The sequence below is a fragment of the Myotis brandtii genome, unplaced genomic scaffold, assembly GCF_000412655.1.
Source record: "Myotis brandtii unplaced genomic scaffold, ASM41265v1 scaffold513, whole genome shotgun sequence".
Taxonomy (NCBI): domain Eukaryota; kingdom Metazoa; phylum Chordata; class Mammalia; order Chiroptera; family Vespertilionidae; genus Myotis; species Myotis brandtii.
Window position 1 is genome coordinate 2,697,499 of NW_005369552.1, and position 22,908 is coordinate 2,720,406.

Genomic DNA, 22,908 nt, shown 5'->3' on the forward strand with positions numbered 1-22,908 from the left:
TGAAGATATGAATCAACTAAAATAGTTGACAGGGACAATTCTTCCATCTTTGAAAATATCTACATCAAATCTGTTTAAATAGATTTTCATCTGCATAATATAACACATTCTGACAAGACCACCACCAGCACCAATGTGGTCAGTGTTGTGCCGATAAATGTTTAATAACTGAGGGGACCCCCCCTCCCCGGGCTACTAGTGAATGTATAAATGGGTAAGATAACAAACTGATGTTTCTCTCTTCCTCCCTCTCTCGCTCCCTGTCTTTTTCTCTCTCTTAAATCAATAAATAAGAAAAAAATTAAAATAATTATACTGAACATCCCTTTCTGTCCACACAATAATCCTATAACTAAAGCCTTTCTGAAGCAGAGTTCCCAACTAACCCATAAACTAGAGTCCTCAAAAACAATAAACTGTAGAATAAAACCCACAAGAACTTATAATGGAAATACACAAATAATAAATAAAGTGGGGCCTTGACTTACAAGTTTAATTTGTTCCGTGACAGAGCTTGTAACTCAAATTACTTGTATGTCAAATCAACAGTGAACGAGTGAGACATGTGATGCTGGGCTGATGTTGTGGCGTTCACTGTGACGTTCGCTGCGCCAACTAGCGGTGGGGTATCTGAAGCTGGCTCGTAACCCGAATTTTAGCTCGCAACTCAAAGCAAAAAATCGGCCGAGAGACGGCTTGTATCTCGAAAAACTCATTAGTCAGGACACTCGTAAGTCAAGGCCCCACTGTATATGGTTACAACAAAAATAAGCTGAAAACCTTCCCACTATAAAACATATAGGAATTCTAGAAAAAAAGGCAACAAATATCCTTTTACATACATGGGTGATCTTACAAGAGGGCCACATGATAATGGCCAATAAATACATAAAAGAAAGGAACTGGCAGTCTTTGGGGTTCCTGATTCTCAGACACCTAAGGGCTTGAGATGTAATGACTGCACAGTAAAACCTGAGACAAGGCCTTTGTTCCTCCTAAGTCAAAGAAGGTGAATTGAGACTACCACATAAAGCCAGGATTCTCAAATGGCTATAATCTCAGTGAAATGGTAGAATTTAACACACACACATACACACACAGACAGACGCACACACTAATACAAACAGAAACAAGAAAGTCTATCTGTTCTATATTTGTGGAATGAGCAAAAGTCTTCCTTAGAAATAATAACCAAGGGCATGCTCTCATGTGATTTGGGATTCAGTGTTATATTACCTTAAGCAAATAAATTTACCTAAAAGTGGTCCTACACAGGTAACATCTCTAAGGCACCTGGATAAAACAAAACATAGGAGTACCATCCTTCTAAAGAAGGCACACATTAGAATAACTAAAACCTTGAGGAGACATTATCAACTTTACCACAAACAAGAGCCATCAGAAATAAAAAGATAGGACTTACAAGAACTTCTGATAGTAGAATTATCAGTTACAGATAATAAAATGAATAGTTAAAAGCCTAAAAGAGAATTTAAAGCAAAAGAAATATAAGTCTTAAGTACTATAAATAAAAATAAAACTACACTTAGGTAATTCATAGTGAAACTACTTAATACCAAAGACAAAAAATAAAACTATAAAAATAATGAGAGACATTAAAGAAGTTATCTATAGGCAAACAACAATTAAACTGATAATGTAAGCCAGAAGCAAAATAATACTATTACTAATATCTTCAAAGCACAGTGAATAAATAACTCCCAATCTAGTATTCTATATTCTAAACTATCATTTAAAAATGACATAAAAATAAAGATATTTTGAGGCCTGGCTGTGGTGACTCAGTGGACTGAGCATCGTCCCATGGACCACAAGGTCCTGGGTTCGATTCCCTGTCAGGGCACATGCCTGGGTTGCAGGCTCAATCCCCAGTAGGGGCGTTCAGGGTACAGCTAATCAATGAGTCTCTCTCATCATTGATGTTTCTATCTCTCTCCTCCTCTCCCTTCCTCTCTGAAATCAATAAAAACATATTTTTTTAAAAGATATTTTGAGACTAAAACTGGGTTTTTACCACTAATAGAGACCTTTGTAAGAACTATTAAAGAATATGCCTCAGCAAAGAAGAAACTGAATCTAGAAAGAATGAAATGCAAGACATGGTGAACAAAACAACTGGTAAACACACAGATAAATCTAAGTAAGCATTTTATTTATTCATTCACTCAAAAATCATTTATTGAGTGCCACACTGTGTTAGGCACTATTCTTGGTGCTGAGGAGATAGCAGTGAAAAATTCAAAGGCCCTGACCTTACAGAGCTTACAGTATAGTGGGGGCAATAAACAATAAACGCAATATAATGTAAGGTAGCAGTAAGTACCATAAAGAAAAATAAAGCAGAGTAAAGGGATAGAATGATGACAACTGAGGGGGGAAATATTTTAAATAAGGTAGTCAGGGTAAAACTCTCCAGGTAACATGTGAACAAAGACCTAAATGAGGTGAGGGCATTAGCCATCTGTATATCAATTGGAGTAGGGGTGAGGGGGCAGGGGAGCAGATCATAAAAACTACAAGTATTTCTTGAGCACGTCTTATGTGCCAGACTGTTCTTTACACTTTACTTGGTGTATTCAATCATTTACTTCTCAAAATAACCCCATGAGGTAACTGTAGTTCTGCTCTCCAATTTATGGAAGAGGAAAAGAGGGAAAAGTTGAATGGGTGGTTCACAGACACTAAAGGGCAGAGTTAGGATGAGATCCTCAAAGCCTGGTCAATAACCCAGCTCCGGGCAAAGGAAACAGCTTTCCTAGAACCTGAGCTCTAAAGGGCAGGAACCAGCTTCCTGTTCTTTGCATCCATGGTGTTTGGTACATAGTAGATGCTGAATATTTGAGCTGAACTGAATACAGGAAGAGCAGCAGGATGAGGACTAGGGAACACGAGGAGGAGGTAAGACAGAAGAGACCACAGTCAGAAAAAGAAAAACAGGAGAAAAACAAAATAGTGTAATATCACAGAAGCCATAAGAGCAACGTTCCAAAGAAGAAAGATGGTAAAATTATCAAGTGTTAGAAAAGTTAAACACGTCTTGAGAAGAGGCATTCCACTATTAAACTAGGAAGTTATCTTCAAGAATTCAGCCCCAAAACTGCAATGAATGGAGATCCAGGATTCTCTGTTGTTAAGGGAAAGGGGCAGTGAACGGCAATAGATGTACAGTGTATATTTTAGCAGACACCAAATGAACAAAGACAGAAAATGACAGTGGCTAACATGCAGCAAGGCAAAATATTTATTGAAAAAATTTTTTTCAATAAATATTTTTAAGGGATGTGTTATGATTTCATTCTGACTTACCACTATCTTGTTCCCATTTCTTAGTTCACCTCTAATGAATTAAAATTTCTACCTTTCAGTTGTGTTTTCTGTAACATAAAAAAAAAATGACAGAAATACCAAGTACTTAGGCACTTATTGTAATAAATACTTAGAATTCCAAAATGAAGATTTCATATGAGTACTGAATCCTATAAAATAAGGCTTTCCCTAGAGAAAACATAAAAGAAATAAAACAGTACACTCTTGGCGTACTTCAGATCAGAATCTCCAGGGGTGGGCAAACTTTTTGACTCGAGGGCCACTATGGGTTCTTAAACTGGACCGGAGGGCTGGAACAAAAGCATGGATGGAGTGTTTGTGTGAACTAATATAAATTCAAAGTAAATCTCAGACAATCTTGCTTGCTTTTTCTCCCTCACTGAAGTAATCAGAAGAGGCCTTCCACAAGTGCTCATTTGCATATCTACCTACTTCTCTGCATCCACACTCATATAACTAACCTGTCTTCCCTCCCGTTACTCTGAATCAGCTGTCCATGCCCCCCTCCACTGGACCACTAGGTTCCATCTCCTCTCATCTATTCAAGGACATTGCTCCATAGCTGTCCATTTTCTCCCACACATTTTCAATGTTCTCCATCCTTCTGTAGCATTCTCATTGGCTTACAAACATCCTTTCCCTCCAAAACAACAAATCTTGACTCCATGTCTTCCCCAACTACCACTCAATTTCTCTGCTCCCCTTTTCAGCAAGACTAATTGAGGAATTGCATATATTCATTGTTTTCAATCCCTCTGGTTCCACTCTCTGAACCCACTCTGTTATTCTCCACCATTCCATCCAAAATACTCATCAAGGTCACCAATAAGCTCCATATTGCTAAATCCATTTCCATTATCAATCCTACCTTATTTGACCTACACACAGAATTTGATAAAGTTGCTTAGAATCTTTAAACCTCAATGTCTTCTAAAAAATAGGGATGAAAAAATAGTACTTATTTTAGAGGGTGGTTGTGACGATTAAGAAATAAACCATGTAAAAAGCTTATTAGCACAGTACCTGGTTCACAGTCAAGAACGCAGTAAATATCAGTTATTGCAGTTCATCAGCACTGCTACCTACATGCTACCGAGAGTCTAAAAATAGAGTCCATCCCTTTATCCGCAAACAGGATTTTGGAAGAGAATATGACTTCAGAATGTTAAGAAAATGAGTTTAATTTCAACCTGTGAATCATATTAAGCAAATAACGTATTCCATCATACAAAGAACGACCTTAAATATTTTCTTTCTTAAAATTCCTTCCCTTGCTGGTGATTCCTAAATAACCACCACTAATCTCAATCTCTTAAACTCTGGTTCTCATTTCCAATTCTTATTCAACATCCTGGTCTGGAAATTTCATTATCTGTTCCAATTTTGCTCTCATTCTCTATATCTAACTAATCACCAAATCCAGTCCAATCTATTTCAGTACTGGCTCTCACACCTATTTTACTGTAGGACTGTATGCTTAAGAGGGCAGGGACAGAGTCTGTTTCTGCATCCCAGCATAGTACTAGCACAATACTTGACATACAATAGGTGCCAGCATCCTACTTAAATTTCCCAGGATGTCTGGATTATTTTATCTTATTGGTTTCTTAAGGCCAAGGGGTGTGTGTGTGTGTGTGTGTGTGTGTTTGGGGTGATCGTAGGGGGTTAGGGAGAGGACCGTTACCTTCATACTTTACATAGGGCCAGAGATAATATCTAGCATATGATGAATGTTCATAAAATATATGTTGGATAGATCAATAATATAGTATTTTTCTTCCTAAGACTTCAAAATAATTTTACAAAACAATTTAATCACAACATACATATTACAGAGGAGAAAAATGAGATACAGAAAAGTAAACTTATTTGAAGGACCACTCAATTAGTGGTGGAACTGATAGAAAAATTTGCTCTCTTACCTCCTAATCCCAGGAAAATAACTGAGCTAGAGTCTGGGTGAAATACTTATAAGGACGAGATGATAGTTTACTGTCTACTGGTACTTGACCTTGATCTTAACTGATCTTTTTCCACTGCAAATTGGCATTTTAAATGCTAGCAGCTACTTAACCTATTTGAATACCCTAAGAACATAAAGCAATAACTTTAATACTAAGCAGTAAGAATTTCCCCTTGGCTGAAATTCTACAGAATAAGATAAATTTGATACAAATCATTCTTCCTATCTATATATGCACAGAAACACATTATGCTATTTCCCCTGATTCCAGATGAAATAACATTAGAAGGCATATCAGAGTTCCAGTTTACCCACACACAATAAGCCAAAGATTAACTTCAGGCTGTGTATCCTATTCTTACTGCCATCTCTCCAAAAATATGCAACTTCAAAAGATGTATCATTTATTTTTTAAGTTAAGTAAAGAATAGTTTATTGAATATATACTATGTCAAATACTGCTCCAATAAGAAAAATACTATATTATTGATCTATCCAACATATATTTTATGAACATTCATCATATGCTAGATATTATCTCTGGCCCTATGTAAAGTATGAAGGTAACAATCCTCTCCCTAACCCCCTACGATCAACCCAAACACACACACACACACACACCCCTTGGCCTAAGTTTTGTGGCTTCAGGTTTCACTGGGAGACACCATTTTAAAATATTTTCATCCTTCTCTGGCAGGTGTTCTCAGTGGTTAGAGCATCAACCCTACACTGAAGGGTCTTGGGTTCGATTCCAAGTCAAGGACATGTAACTGGGTTGCAGGTTCAATCCCCAGCCATGGTCAGGGTGTGTGCAGGAGGCAACCAATTGATGTCTCACTCATATCAATCGTTCTCTCTCCCTCTCTCCTTCCCTCCTTTCCACTCTCTCTAATAATCAAAGGAAAAAATATCCTCAGGATATTCTGAAGATTAACGAAAAAATAAAATAAAATAAATAAAATGGTCTCATCTGGGCTGGGTAGCTTATTTGCTTAGAGCATTCTCCCAATAAACCAAGGTTGCAGGTTCAATCCTAAGTCAGAGCACATACAAGAACCCACCAATGAATGCATAAATAAGTGGAACAACAAATCAATGTCTCTCTCCCCCTTCCTCTCTTTCTCTAAAAACAAATTTTTTAATAAAAAAAATTAAATGGTCTCATTAAAGAGAATGTTTAATAAACTTATTATAACATAAAAAATATAACATAATTTAATGAATACAAGATAGCTTTTAACTTAGGACACTAAGAATGACCTGGAGACTTCCTCTCTTTGGCGTTTAATGCTAATATTGCCACTACCTCCCATCATAATCCTACTTTTGTAGTTCAATTTCCTCAGGTTTAAGACAATGGATCTAACTCATTTTAAAAAAAAAACTGTTTTGATTTATCCAAGCAGCTGCTGGTGATTGAAAACAGGATCATGACTGAACTCAGCAGAAGCATGACACATAAGATATAACTTCCAACACCACTGCTGGAACCCACAGTATACAGAGTACCTTGGTGTCCAGCAACAGGGATAAGGGAGAAGTTTTGAGTTAAGTCTATGAAGTGAAAAGGACAGAGGTATGAACCAGGCTACCAAATTCATGCCTAATGCCAAACACATCAGATGCATCCCGGAAACATTTTGTGCAAAATAAGGTCAATTCTATTTTTCTATGGCCTTCCACTGTAATTTCAGATGTTCCCATAGAGAAATTTCTTAAATTATATTTAAAGTATCAAAATTTATTAAGTTTAGCATTTTCAGCATCTTTATTTTCCTATCACCTCTAATAAGAATTTAATCAAGTAGATGTATCAGAATATAGAGATGATATCAAAACATACCAACAGACATCACTGATGTGTACAGGAAATTAACACAGCAGAGTGGATATAAATAAGAGTCCTGAACTTGAGGTGATCTGGGTTCAAATCCTGAATGTCCCACTTTCTTGTTCAGATAACTTTGGAAAAATTACAAACTCTATAAGCTTCAATTTCCTCAGCTATAAATGGGGTTCATAATAATAAATTAGCAATAGTAATATGGGTACACAATAACACTAGCTACTTCATGGGATCATTGGAGTTTTAAATAAGATAATAGTTGTAAAACATTCGGTAAATGACTGATAATTAGTTATCATTCTTTCCCTGAAAATGAACACCAACTTTATGAGACTTGGATATTTAAAACACCATATCCTCTCTGCCAGAGTGATTCAAAATGTTTCAGAGAACTAAAGATTTATGTAAATTGTTCAGGGGGGGAATAATTTCCTTGAGGAATTTTATGAATGAGGCTATCATTTTTTAATTGTTAGTTGCTTATTTATCTGAAAGAACATTTTGGTATTTTGTTTCAAAATTGACCATTTTAATTACTTATTACTTGACAGTTACTGTCTTATATAGTAAGTTCTCTTAATTAATCCATGAGGTAGAGATCCCAGTTTTACAGATAGGGAAGCTAATATTTAGAGAGGCTAAATAACCTGTTCAAGATCATAAAACAAGCAGGTGTCAGAAGCAGACTTCAAACTCAGATCTCATGGACTCAAGTTAAGAGTCTTCCCATTAAACCAAGATACCTAATGACTATATCCACTATTCACTATCTCTAAGGAAAATTTTATTATGTTTGTTTTACATGACCTATAGAAAAAAATTATCAGAGAAAAATATTGTGTTACCCTAACTTCCCATAACTTTTAACCCTACATTTACAATCTTAATATTTACTTATTTTTTCAGCCCATGAACACATTCTGTGCTACAAACCTGTGTAAATTTTACTTCATTAACATATGACTTACATATATGTCACCATGTGGTTTTGCTTATATAAAGATTTTATTCATAAAGTTTATCCCATGCTAATTCTCAAGGTATTAAACAGAATTTCTTCGCTAAGAGAACCTTGTGGAGTTGGTAAGTACTTTTCTATTGTTGTTGATATAAGTGGGAATTAAAAAATTTCCCCTGGGCAATATTTAGTCTTAGATTTGTTTTTATTAAGGATTTCTGATTCACAGAGGAAAAAAATATACACAATGGCTACATACAAAGAAAACGTTTTAAAATTTAGCATGGAGAATGGAGGTTCAGAGAAATATATTCTGGTCCATTCATCTTTCACTTTCAGTAGGAGTAAAGATTAAAGCAAAAGTATAAACATAAATCAGATCTGTATTATGAGCAGTTTAGGGAGAACAGAACAAAAAGGAAATACCGAGGCTAGTATTTATCGAAAGAGAAGTTTCAGGTAAGTGTTCATCAATGGGAAAATGCCCGTCACACTTTTTATTCAGTTTGAGCCATGAATATTAGTGTTATTATCTGTGGCCACTGCTTTTTGATATACATCATGATGCTCTAGCAATTCAGAGCAGGTATTTCCTATACTAAAAGTTATTCCCAGGACCAGATGGTTGCTCTGGTGAATCCTACCAAACACTTGAAGAATAGTTAACACCAATCCTTCTTAAACTCTTCAAAAACAAACGTAGAAGAGGGAATACTTCCAAACTCATTTTATGAGGCCAGCATTACCCTGGCACCAACCCAGATAAGGACACCACAATAGAAGAAAACTATAGACCAATATCCCCAATGAGCACAGAGGCAAAAACTGTCAACAAAATATTAGCAAACCAAATTCAACAATGTATTAAAAATTACCAAGTGAGATTAATCCCTGGCATGCCAGTGTGGTTCAACATACACAAATCAATAAGTGTATCCAACCACATTAATAGTATGAAAGATACAAATTATATGATCCTCTTACTAGATGCAGGAAAAGCAGTTGATAAAATACAACATTCTTTCATGATTAAAAACCCTCAATAAATTGGATACAGAAAGAACATAATAAAGACTATTTATGACAAGCCCACAGCTAACATATTCAACAGTGAAAAACTAAAAGCTTCTTCCTCTAATATCAGGAACAGCACAAAGGTGCTCTCTCTCACCTTTTATTCAATACTAGAGGTCCAGTGCATGAAATTCGTGCACTCGGCAGGGGGGAGGGGAGTCCCTCAGCCCGGCCTGTGCCTTCTCACAGTCTGGAAGCCCTCTAGTGATGTCTGACAGACGGCTTAGGACATCCTTAGCGCTGCCATGGAAGCAGGAGAGGCTCCTGCCACCACTGCTGCGCTTGGCAGCTATGAGCCCGGCTTCTGGCTGAGCTGCGCTGACCACCAGGGGGCAGCTCCTACATTGAGCATCTGCCCCCTGGTGGTCAGTGCACGTCATAGCGACCAGTCATTCTACCATTCGGTCTATTTGCATATTAGCCTTTTATTATATAGGATTGTACTGGAAGTCCTAGCTGAGCAATTAGGCAAGACAAAGAACTAATAGGCATCCAAATCAAAAAGGAAAAACAAAAATTAGTATTATATACTGGTGACATGATCTTTTTAAATATATTTTGATTGATTTCAGAGAGGAAGGGAGAGGGAGAGAGAGATAGAAACATCAATGATGAGAGAGAGTCATTGATCGGCTGCCTCCTGCACACCCCTCCCTGAGGACTGAACCCGCAACCCGGGCATGTGCCCTTGACCGGAATCGAACCCAGGACCCTTCAGTCTGCAGGCCAACACTCTATCCACTGAGCCAAACCGGCTAGGGCTGATCTTAAAAACAGAAAAGACTAAACCAAAAAATTGTTGAAACTAATCAATTAATTCAATAAAGTTGTGGATATAAAATCAACAAACAGAAATCAATGTGTTTCTATACACTAATAATGAAATAGCTGAAAAAGAAGTAAAGAAAACTTCTCATTCACAATAGTATCAAAACAATAAAACAGGAAGTGAAAGATATGTACAATGAAAACTACAAAACTTTAATGAAAGGAACTAAAGAAAACACAAACAAATAGAAATATATCCTGTGTTCCTGGATCAAAGATTAATTCGTTAAAATGTCTATTCTACCCAAAGCCATCTACAGAATCAATACAATCCCTATAAAATTCCAATGGCATTTTTCACAGAAATAGAAAAAAAATCCTAAAATTTGTATGGTACCACAAAAGACCCTAAATAACCAAAGCAATCATGAGAAAAAAGAACAATGCCAGAGGTCTCACATCATATTCCTGATATCAAACTATACTACAAAGCTATAGTAATTAAAACAGTATAGTACTGACATAAAAGTAAACACATAGACTACTGGAACAAAATAGAGAGCCAGGAAATAAACTTCTGCGTTTGTAGTTAATTAATTGACAAATGAGCCAAGAACATTCAATGAGGAAAGAACAGTCTCTTCAACAAATGATGCTGAGAAAACTGAGTAACTACCAGCAGAAAAATAAAACTGGACCCCTTAACCACTCACAAAAATAAACTTGAAATGGATTTAAAAGATTTACACAAAAGACCTGATACTTTGAAACTCCTAGAAGAAAACCTAGTAAAGAAGTTCCTTGACTAGGCAATGGTTTTTTTGTTTATGACACCAAAAGCAAAAGAAACAAAAGTACAAATCCACAAATGGGACTACATCAAACTAAAAAAAGCTTCATCACAGCAAAAGAATCCAAAAAATGGAAAAACAACCTACCAAATGGGAGAAAATATTTGCAAACCATATATCAGATAAGAGGTTGATGTCCAAAATACATACAAAATTCAAACAGCCCTGGCCAGAGTAGCTAAGTGGTGAGAGTGCTGACCCTCGCACACAAGGCTCACGAGTTCAATTCCCTTCAAGGGCATGTACCAGGGGTGCAGGTTCAATTCCCACCCCGTCAGGGAGTGCGAGGGAGGCAACCAATCTGTGTCTCTCTCATATAGATGCTTTTTCTCCCTCTCCTCCTCTCTCTTCTTCTCTCCCTCCCTCCCTCCCTCCCTCCCTCCCTTTTACTCCAAAAATCAATGGAAAATATATTCTTGGGTGAGGATTAACAAAAACTAAAATAAATAAAAATTCATACAATTCATTTTTAAAAAAAGAAAAATGATCTGTCTAAAAAATAGGCAGAGGAACTAAAAACAGGTTTTTCCAAAGAAGAGATACATGAAAAGATATTCAATATCACTAGTCATTGGGGACATGTAAATTAAAACCACAATGAGATATCACCTCACACTTGTTACAAGGGCTATCATCAAGAACAGGAGATAAGTGTTGGCAAGGATGTGGAAAAAGAGAACCCTAGTGCACTGTTGGTGGGAATGCAAACTAGTTCTACTACTATGGAAAACAGTGTGGAAATTCCTCAAAAAAATTAAAAATAGAACTACCATATGATCCAGAAATTGTGCTCTTGGGTCTATATCCGAAGGAAATGAAAACAAGATATTGAAGAGCTCATGTTTACTGCAACATAATTCACAATAGCCAAGATATGGAAACAACCTAAGCATCCATGAGCAGATGAATGAATAAAGAAGATGTGGTACATATATACAATGGAATATTACTCAGCCATGAGAAAGAAGAAAATCCTGCCATCTGCAGCACTATGGATAAACCTTGAGGGCATTATGCTAAGTGAGATCAGTGAGAGAAAGACAAATTCTGTATGATGTCACTTATATGTGGAATCTAAAAAAGCCAAACTCTTATATGATAATGTGATTTTTGTCTTTCAATTTGCTTGCAATGTATTAACTGATTTATTGATTTCTGAATATTGTACCAGCCTTGCATTCCTGGAGTAAATCCCACTTGGTCATGGTGTATGATCTTTTTAATATATTGCTGGATCAGATTTGCTAATGTTTTGTTGAGGGTTTTAGCATCTATATTAATCAGGGATATTGGCCTGTAATTCTCTTTCTTTGTAGCATCTTTAACAAAAGGAAGACAATCCAAATAAAAAATGGGCAAAGGACCTAAATAGACACTTCTCCAAAGTGGACATACAGATGGCCAAGAGACACATGAAAAAATGCTCAAAGTCACTGATCATCTGAGAGATGCAAATTAAAACAACAATGAGGTATCACCTCACACCTGTCAGAATGGCTACCATCAACAAATCAACAAATGACAAGTGTTGGTGAGGATGTGGAGAAATGGGAACCCTAGGTCACTGCTGGTGGTAATGCAGACTGGGTGAAGCCATTATGAAAAGCAGTATGGATTTTCCTCAAAAAATTAAATATGGAACAGCCATTTGACCCAGTGATCCCACTTCTAGGAATATATCCTAAGGTCCCGAAACACCAATTAGAAAGAATATATTCACCCCTGTGATCATAGCAGTGCTATTTACAACAGCTAAGATCTGGAAACAGCCCAAGTGCCCATCAGCAGATGAGTGGATAAAAAAGCTGTGGTACATCTACACAATGGAATACTATGCAGCAGTTAAAAAAAAAAGGATCTCTTACCCTTTGAGACAGCATGACCTGGAAGAGTATTATGCTAAGTGAAATATGCTAGTCAGAGAAAGACAAATATTACATGATCTCACTCATTTGTGGAATCTAATGAACAAAATAAACAAACAAAATAGATCCAGAGACATAGAAGAATGGAACAGATTGACGAATCTCAGAGGGAAGGTGGGGGGTGGGGGGGAATGGAGGTAGGGAGAGATTAACCAAAGAACCTATATGCATATACACATAACCCATGAGGGGTAATGGTTACCTTAATCCAAAACACCTGAAGGTAGTTACATCTGAGGGAAGCACTATATTGTTGTAGACCTTAGAACAGGATCATCATCTAGTGTTTTTATAGTGGAAATCATAAATCTACCCATAACTCAGTGGGTAAAAACCTGAAGGAATAAATTAACCACTTTTCACAGTTTTTTAAATGCTTTTAGGAAACTTCAGCAAGTTAAACACAGGATCACAGCTACTGACCAAAGGGAAACTTACTTACAACTCTCTGGCCACAATACCACTTCACAATCTAGGGAAATGAAAGCCAGAAAGACCTAAACTCAGGTCCTAATCTAGCCTAACTTACTGGTCAGGGTCTCTCAGGCCTCACTTTCTCATTTGTGGAATTAATGGAGTTATTCATTCAATGTTGGTTGAATGCCTATGTACCAAATCCTGTGTTGACAATGGAAGTCTGTTATTTTTGTTTTGAGTAAATAAAAAGCATAGTCCTGACTTTGCAAAGCTCCTAATCTTGTGAATATACCAAAAAATGCAACCTAACTCTATGACAAGCCGTCATGCCTGGGCAAATTAAAAAAGGCTACAGAGAGGAGGAAATACAGTTCAGCTGAGACTTAATGAATATAAGTTGCTTAGATGGAGCTATGGGTATTCATTAAAGAACTGTTCAAAGACAAGATAACAGGAAAGAATGAGAAGAGAAAGGTTTATGTAGATGATGCACAGACTGGGCATCAGGGAGATAAACTTAAGAGCTTTATATGCCACACTAGGGAATCTGACCTTTAACCTTTAAGAAACAGTAAACACTAAGATTCTAGAAATTGGCTGTAAGCCCAACCAGATAAATCCAATTTGTCTATCATTTCATCTAAAATTAAGAGTCTTTCAAAGAAAAAATGTTTTGCCCTGACCAGTTTGGTTCAGTGGCTGGAGCGTCGGCCTGTGGACTGAAGAGTCCCGGGTTCGATTCCGGTCAGGGGCATGTACCTTGGTTGCGGGCACATCCCAAGTAGGGGGTGTGCAGGAGGCAGCTGATGGATGTTTCTCTCTCATGGATGTTTCTAACTCTCTATCCCTCTCCCTTCCTCTCTGTAAAAAATCAATAAAATATATATTTTTTAAATGTTTTAAAGGAAAAAAGCCATCCAAGTTTTGATGCTGATATTATGAAATCTAAAAGATTTCATTTAACTGAAAAATTTTAGGACTAGATTTCTATTGTTATAAGTACAGTAGCAAAAACATTCTAAAAGCAAGATATACGACTTCTGTTCTTTATCAAATACAAACTCTGTAAACCCATAGGTGTAAAAAGTATATGCAGGTATTATATTTACATGCCCCCCAAGAGACTTTTCATCCTTTGTTCAAATAAAGCTTCACTCTCTTCACTCTGAATATTAATTAGCTACAAAAGTACCTAAAGAGAACATGAAGTCCCGTTTACCTGTGTTCTGCAGGTACAGGGGGCGGCCAAACAGCAGGATCTCTAAATGGTTCATCTTGACAGGACACAGGGAAATCTGGGGGCTTGTCAATTTTAAAACTTTCCAAAGTGTTGACAATACTTTTAACTTGTTCATATTCTTCCAATAATTCCTGCCGAACCTTAAATACATAAATAAATACATATATATAGCCTTTATGCCAGAAATTGTTTCAAGTTTATATAAATTGCTATAGAATGCAAGTTTCCTTAATGTTTTTCAAAGTATGCAACATGAGTCATTAAAAAAAACATATTCAAAAACAAAGAACTATTTAAAGTGATATAGATAGAAGGGCAGGAATCAGTTTGAAAAAAAATATAATTAAATACCTTTTCACAGGGGAACTAGTAATATACCTTCATAATGGAACTTTATTTCTACCAAGGAATGTAATGACCATAAACATAATTTAAAACAAGCAACTAATTCAGTAACAAGTTAGCCAGTCCCAGAGAACTATAATATTAATGCTAAATCATTTTAATATACTTAGAAATAACTTCCAAAAAAGTTTTTAAATTTTTTATTTATTAATCTTAGAGAAAGGAAGAGAGAATCATCAATTTGTTATTCCACTTATTTATGCATTCATTAGTTAATTCTTGTAGGTGCCCTGACTAGGGATAAAACCCGCAGCCTTGCATATTGGGATGATGCTCTAACCAACTGAGCTACCCGACCAGAGCTAGCTTCCAAAAACTTACCAGCCAAATTTTTGACCAGCATTTGCTGTCCCCAATCTCACTAAATATGAAATGCCTGCTTGTCATGGGCATATGAAAGCCTGAAGTGGTCAAATACTATATGAATAACACACTTCTAATTTTTATTTAAATTCTCCTTCATCTAAAATCTGAATTCTTTGGGACTTGTTAAATTCTTTCAAGTCCTGGGCAAAGTTTATTTTGGGCTCAAAGGCCAGATTTTTCCTGTATTTCAAAAATCTCATTGAGCACCTAGTATATGGAAATTCTTGTGTTTTGAAACTCTGAGCCAAAACTAATTTTCAAAGGCAAATAGATAATTGATTGAAAATTACATTTATAAATTCAGTTTAACAATTCTAATTTTTTTAATCAGAACGCACACTTTACTGTAAAGCAGAGCATAAGAAATGTGCCTTGAACTTTACCTTGAATAATAGGTAATATTGTTCAAGAAGAGAGAGAGGAAGGAAGAGAGAATCATCACTTTATATTAAATCATCAATTTAATAGATATAGAAAGGAACATATTAAGGAGATGCAGAATCAAAGAAAAACCTAGGTAAAGTTCAACTGCCCATATATGCAATTACATGATATACTTGGAGCAATGAAATTTCAGAACCTAATGGAAAGAAACAATAGAAATATCTGAATAAAAATGGCAACTATTTAATACAATTAATAACGTATCAAGAATATTTCCATGCTAGATTAATAAACCACTCTTATCTGTGGCTAGTATGCAGGATAGAGGAAAACAACTAAAATTTTCAACTTGACATAGAGCAAGTATATTGTTCTCACTCAACATAATCTGGTAACACTTAAGTCAGAAAATAAGCCAAATTTACCCTACAAATTTAGTAAAACATCAATTTCTGACTAGTGGAAAAATGAGAAGAAACACTTAAAAGGCATTAGTACGTAAAATGGAAACTTCAAAGAAATACTTGACTTTGTACTTATAATTTTAAAAGGATTTTAAGTTTTAAGAATAAGTGGAAAATTATAATTCAAGGTTTTATTAACTGTACTATTATAAAATCAAGTTGTATAGTCAAGAGACAGCAAACATATTAGTGTTTTTTATTAGATTACTGACTCCTTTGTATTCGTAAGGAATCTTTCAAAAGAATAAACTTTCTTAAAGGAAAAGTTTTATGAAATGGGTCAAACTACATGTAGAATTGAAAGGGGAAAGGGCAAGTAGCAATAATTTATTTCAAAAATTTGTACTCACAATTAGGCAACTGATCATGAAATTTTTAAAAAAATAAAATAGGTTCAATTAGGATTAAGCATCTTTGAAGTATGTCTCATGAAATAATAAAAAATATGTAAAATATTATCTGGGCAAGAGAGAAAACTATTCAGAGTGCATTTTAAATATACCTCAGTATTCAGACAAGTAAGAACTATTTACATCTCAAGTTCTAATCCTATATAATAAAAGACTAATATGTTAAGTGCCTGATTGTCTGGTTGGCTATTCAACCAATCAAAGCGCAATATGCTAATGATATGCTAAGGCTACTCAACCCCTCGCTATGACGTGCACTGACCACCAGGGGGCAGATGCTCTAACCGGTAGGTTAGCTTGCTGCTGGGGTCCAGCTGATCGGGATTGAGTGAGACAGGCCAAACCTCCCACATCTCTCCCCAGCCCCAATCGTGCACCAGTGGGGTCCCTCGGCCTGGCCTATGCCCTCTCGCAATCCGGGACACCTCGGGGAATGTTGGAGAGCCAGTTTCAGCCTGACAGCAGAACAACCAGTTGCTATGATGCACACTGACTACCAGGGAGCAGATACTCAATGCCGGAGCCGCCCCCTGGTAGTCAATGTGCTCTCACAGCGGGGAGCACCGCTCAGCCAGAAGCTGGGCTCACAGCTTAAGCTGTCAGTCAGACATCCCCCATTGGCTCCAGGACTGCGAGAGGGCGCAGCCGGGCTGAGGGACCCCTCCCCTAAGTGCACGAATGTCCTGCACCAGGCCTCTAGTCTTTCAAGAACAATAGACTGCTGCCCTGACTCACTGAATAATGTGACCTTACCTGTTGCCATTTGCCTCTGATAGCTGGGTCTCTAACTGACTGGCAATGTCTCTGAATCTGCTGGATCACCCCTTGGTAATATACCATTGATGAGTCATAATTTCCAAGAAGTGCATATTCTCTTCCTTTCTTTGCATTGTCACAAATCTCAGCCAAGTTCATCTTCTTTCAGAGACCTAAACATTAAATATAATGACTTTTTATTAAGTTTTCAGTACTGACTTCAAAATATTTTTTATTATTCTTTAAAATATCAGCTTAAAACTACATGAAAAGTCAAAATGGTTTTTTCTTTGTTTGAGGTTATCTGAATGCATCTTATAATATTGAACAAAATTTCTAATTTTGGCAGCACAAAAGAGTTCAGAAAAGAACACCCAAGACAATAATGAGAAATTACACAGCTCTGAACTACTGATTCATGTTACAGGTACTGGTTTTCCTTGCTCATTTGTAATGACAACAAACTGCAATAATAGTAAAGATGGTATTGCTTAATTTCTTTCAATCTATTCTTGAAAATGTAGAAATGTATGAATATCACATATTTTCCAATTATGTCAATTAAAACCACAGAAATTCTCACTAAAACTTTTTGGCCTAAAAACAAAATGTCATACTGAAGGAACACATTTTAACAGAACAGCCTATAGTTGTCCACACATCATTTATGTGCATTTAATGTGCCATACAACTTAACCCTAAGGAAAATCCTATGAATTAAACTACCTGAGCTCTTTTTGTTCAACTGTAATCACCCATGATCCTGCCATTCTCTATCGCTTTTTCTTTTTTCTCTGTGCAAATAACTATCACTAATCTTTTCCATTCTACAAGATGCTAGAAGACCATCATCTGAAACTCTGGTTTCCACCAAAGCTTCCCAGCCCATCATTCCAGCTTTTCTTCCAGGCTTCCCAAACATCTCCCAGAATCATTCCAGACTTCCATGCAGATACTTTCCACTCAAGACTACAAAGAGTAGGAACTAGAGAGATACAGAAGAATGACATCCCGGGAAGAAGTCCAAATTGCCCTATTTTTATTTCCTGGAACAGTAGACCAATGAATAACCTTAGAAGAGAAAATCATAGTATTTTTCCATGCCTTCCTGAGGGAATTAGAGTTTGGTGTGGGTAGCTTGGCTCTTCCTCTCTGTCTCTTATCTATTCTTAAGGGGCTCTAACACTCTGCCTCAAAATTAACCACATCTAGTTCTAGGCTCTTTAAGTGACTACAGTACTTTCTTGAAAATAAAGCTGTTTTCTTTATGTGTTTTGGCATGTTAAATTTGCCCCTTCGCCAAGCATTGGTTCACTGAAGGCATCATCTATGTTACTTGAGAATTACACTGCAGCTAATTGTATACTATTTTTACATGGTAAGAAATTCCAATATTCTGTAGATCAATAATATAGAACCGTAGAAAGCCTCTTCTCAAATTAAATATTATCACAAAGCAGGAAGGTCTTTTTACAGTAAACAACCTGCAATTAATAAATACAATAGAAACAAAACCGTTCTACATATTTTCTTTTAAATTCACTGTGAGACTAAGCATTAATTCTGCTATTATGTGCAGGTACACAACTGTGCAGAATAAAAATGCCTTGATGTAAAGCAGCAGTTAGCAAACTTTGTAAAGGATCAAAGAACAAATATTTTAGGTTTTAAAGACTAACAGGCAATATTGAGGACATTATTTAAGTAGTGACACAATGAGACAAAATTTCCACAATTTTTATTGATGAAATTCAAAATATTATACTAATAGTTGAGCACAACTTTTTGTAATACAGGTCTTCTAATAAAAATTAAACTCTTTGGGGGAAGATGAATATTTCACTTAGTTGGGATTCAAAGTTACTGTTCCCTAACATCAAAATCAACTTGGGTTACCTCTGCAGCCCTGGGCAGTATGGCTCAGTTGTTTGCAGTGTAGCCTGTACACCAAAAGGCTGTGGATTCAATTCCCAGTCGGGGGTACATACCTAGGTTTTGGGTTTAATCCCCAGTCAGGGTACATACGGGAGACAACCAATCCATGTTTCCCTTTTTCTCTTACTCTCTAAAATCAGTAAACATATTCTCAGATGAGGATGTTTAAAAAAAAAATCAAATGCAAATGTTCATACATTAATAATGATTTTAATGAAATTTTATGTATTTCATGTTAGAAGATGTCTTTTCACCCAGATAGATACTGTCACATACTGATATCAAATCATAAGCATACATTTCATTCAGCATAATCATTGTTTGGAAGGCATTTAAAGAATCTATTCTTTTGATATTGTCTTTTGCATGTCATTACATTGCAGATTAACCTCTTTCAACCGAGTCAGGAGGAAATGTCTCACCTGCACAGTAAAATGTAATTTGTAATATGAAAATATTCTTTGCACTTGCATTAAAGTCTGAAAAATGATGCTAAGACTGTAATTTGAGCACAGAAAATACATGTACTGCAAATCCAGTGGGGGGTGGCGGGTAATGAGGATCTCACTTGTTTGTTTTAACTTTTGACTGCACGGAAAGCTACATAAAACAGTTTCATATCACTTCAGTCAAACAACATTAGTTGGCATTGAAATGGCCAGGCTAAGGGACACCCCTCCTGCCATGAACACACGGATTTCATGCACCAGGCCTCTAGTGAGAATATAACAGAAATCTTTGTCACAACTACTGAATTCTGTCATTCTAGCACAAAAGTACCTATGGAGAATATGTAAACAAATGAATGTGGTTGTGTTACGATAAAACTTTATTTATGGACACTGATTACTGAATTTCACTTAATTTTTACATATCACAAAACAGTGTTCTTCTTTTGACTTTTTTAACCATTAAAAAAATACAAAAACCATTCTTAGTTCATGGGTAATTCAAAAACAAGTGGCAGGCTGGATTTGGCCCCAAATTGTAGTTTGCCAACTCCTGCTTTCAGCTTCTCCTAAGAATCTAGGAAAACAAAAGTAAATTAAAACCCAAAAGGAGTAGACGAAAGAACATAATATAATTAAGAGCAGAAATCAATAAAACAGAAACAAACAACAGAAAATTTCAACACAGCCAAAAGCTGGTTCTTTGGAAAAATCATTAAAATTGATAAAGCTCTAGTGACATTGACCAGGAAAGGGAGAAAGAAAACAAAAGTTACCTAAGTCAGAATAAAGGAGGGGCTACTACTACAAACTTCAGCAGTATTAAAAGGCAAAAGAGGACTTAATGAAATTAACAAATTCTATGAAGGTCACAACATACCAAACTTACTCAAGAAAAAATACAGTAATTAATCAGAATACTAGTAGTCCTATAGCAATCAATTAAATTCAATTTGTAATATAAGATCTATCTAAAAAAAAACACACAAAACAACTCCAGACCCAAATGCTTCATTAGTGAATTCTCCCAAGCATTTAAGGGAAAAATAAAACCAATTCTACACAAACTCTCTCAAAAAAGAAGAAGTGGGAAAACATCCAACTCATACTTTAAAACCAACCTTACCTTGATACAAAACCAGACATTATAAGAAACTGATATACCAATATCCTTCGGAAACATAGATACAAAAATCTTTAAATTTTAGCTAATCAAATCCAGTAATATAAATAAAAGATAATGCATTATGCCCGACTGGAGTTTATACCAAAAATGTAAGGTGTTTTATATTTAAAACCAATCATATAATTTTTTTAAATTTTTAATTACAGTTTACATTCACTATTACTTTGTATTTATTTCAGGAATAGAGCATAGTGATGAGACAATCATATACTTTATAAAGTGGTATTTCCGGTACCCACCTGGCACCACAGATAGTTATTACAATATTATTGACTATATTCACTATGCTGTACTTTACATCCCCATGATTATTTTGTAACTACCAATTTATACTTCTCAATCCCTTCACCTTTTTCACCCTGTCCCCTCAACAATCCCCAACAGCAACCATCAGTCGGTTCTCTGTATCCATGAGTCTATTTATTGTTTGTTCACTTATGTTGTTCTTTAGATTCCACATATAAGTGAAATCATAGGGTATTTGTCTTTCTCTAACTGATCCATTCCACCCAGCACAATACACTCCCAGTCCATCCAAGCTATCACAAATGGTAAGATTTCATTCTTTTTTATAGCCAAGTAATATTCATTGTATATATGCACCACCACTTTTTTAGCCCTTTGTCTATGGGCACTTGGGTTACCTCTATATCCAGGCCACTGTAAACAACACTGCAAGGAACATAGGGGTGCACATATTCCTCCGAATTAGTGTTTTTGTTTCCTCGATACATACCCAGAAGTGGAATTGCTGGGTCACAAGGCAGGTTCCCTTTTTAATTTTTTGAGGACCCTCCATACTGTTTCCCATAGTGATTGCACCAATCTACATTCCCACCAACAGTTCATGAGCGTTCCCTGCTCTCCACATCCTCACCAACACTTGTTGTTTGTTGCTTTACTGATAGCCATTCTGACAGGTGTGAGATGGTATCTCACTGCAGTCTCAATTCAAAATTCTCTGATGATAAGTCACATTGAGAATCCCCTCATGTCTACTGGCTATCTGTCCCTTTTGGAGAAGAGTCTATTCAGGTTCTTTGCCTGAATAGACTCTTTTTTTTGGGGGGGGGGGGGGAGGGGAGAAGGTTGAGTTGTATGAGTTCTTTACAAATTTTGGATATTAACCCTTTATTGGATGTATCATTGGAAAGGATCTTCTCCCATTCAGTAGGTTGTCTTTTCATTTTGTTGATGGTTTCCTTTCATACTTTCACTAGAGCTACCATATATAACTATTGTTATCCAGGAAAGTATTTAAAATAATGCTGAGTACATTAAAATATGCATGTATTTTAATTTATAAATAGATGCTTAAATATTAGTGAAATCATAATATAAATCAGCCCAGAAATGAGATGTAGTCAGAAAATTGAAGAATTTTAGAGCTATTGGGATCTCAAATCACATAGTGAAACTCTGTTTCTTTGAAGATAAACCAAGTCAAAGACATTACTACTATCAATGGACTATAAAATAACATTTTATAGTGTTTAAGGAAGCCTCACTAAAAAGAATAATTCATGACTCCTTTTATAGATCATTTTATAATGTAACTACTACCTGTTCTACCTGACTTATATAGTAAGTTAAAGTCCTAGAAAGTGGTCTTTTGTCCAACAGAAATGACAATCCTGCCATGTTGTTGATAAGGAGGGGGAGATGGGGAAGAGAAAGATCTTCAGTTATTGAGCACTGAGGGTTTACCTTCATGAAACTGTCTAGTCTTCCCAACAATCTTGTGAAATATAAAGTATTTACATCTTTTTGAGTATGGGTACAGGTTTGGAAACTTGTCCATGATATCACAGAAAATAAGCTGTAGTCCCAGAACTAGACAACAGATCTACCTGACCCCTTCCACTGCACCCTGGAGAATCTACACTAATAAAAGAGAAACATGGTAATTGGCGTACGACCGCTACCCTTTTCATTGGCTAATCAGTGAGTATATGCAAATTAACTGTCAGCCAAGATGGCGGCCAGCAGCCAGGCACTGAAGCAAACAGGGAGGCTTGCTTGCTTCAGTGACTGCGGACTCCAACGTTCCCCACCTAACTTGCCAGCCTCTCAGTTGCAACTCTAAGCAACTATATACTATGTTGCAAATAAGAAGCTAAACAAAACCCCAGAAAAGGGCTTCCATTCAGCCGGGCTCGGACC

At 36.2% G+C, this 22,908-nt stretch overlaps 1 protein-coding gene across 4 annotated transcripts in view; it reads right to left on the reverse strand.

Annotated features, from left to right (window-relative positions):
- Window positions 1-22,908, reverse strand: part of KATNAL1 (katanin p60 subunit A-like 1) — a 99,081-nt gene that overhangs the window by 68,902 nt on the left and 7,271 nt on the right. For all 4 annotated transcript variants that reach the window (XM_014548571.1, XM_014548573.1, XM_005877256.2 and 1 more), the window contains exons 2-3: window positions 17,173-17,348; window positions 14,370-14,530 (exon numbers count right to left, since the gene is read on the reverse strand). In XM_014548571.1, the coding sequence (XP_014404057.1) occupies window positions 14,370-14,530; window positions 17,173-17,334 (323 nt within the window). In that variant the 5' untranslated portion in view covers window positions 17,335-17,348. The remainder of the gene's footprint in view (window positions 1-14,369; window positions 14,531-17,172; window positions 17,349-22,908) is intronic.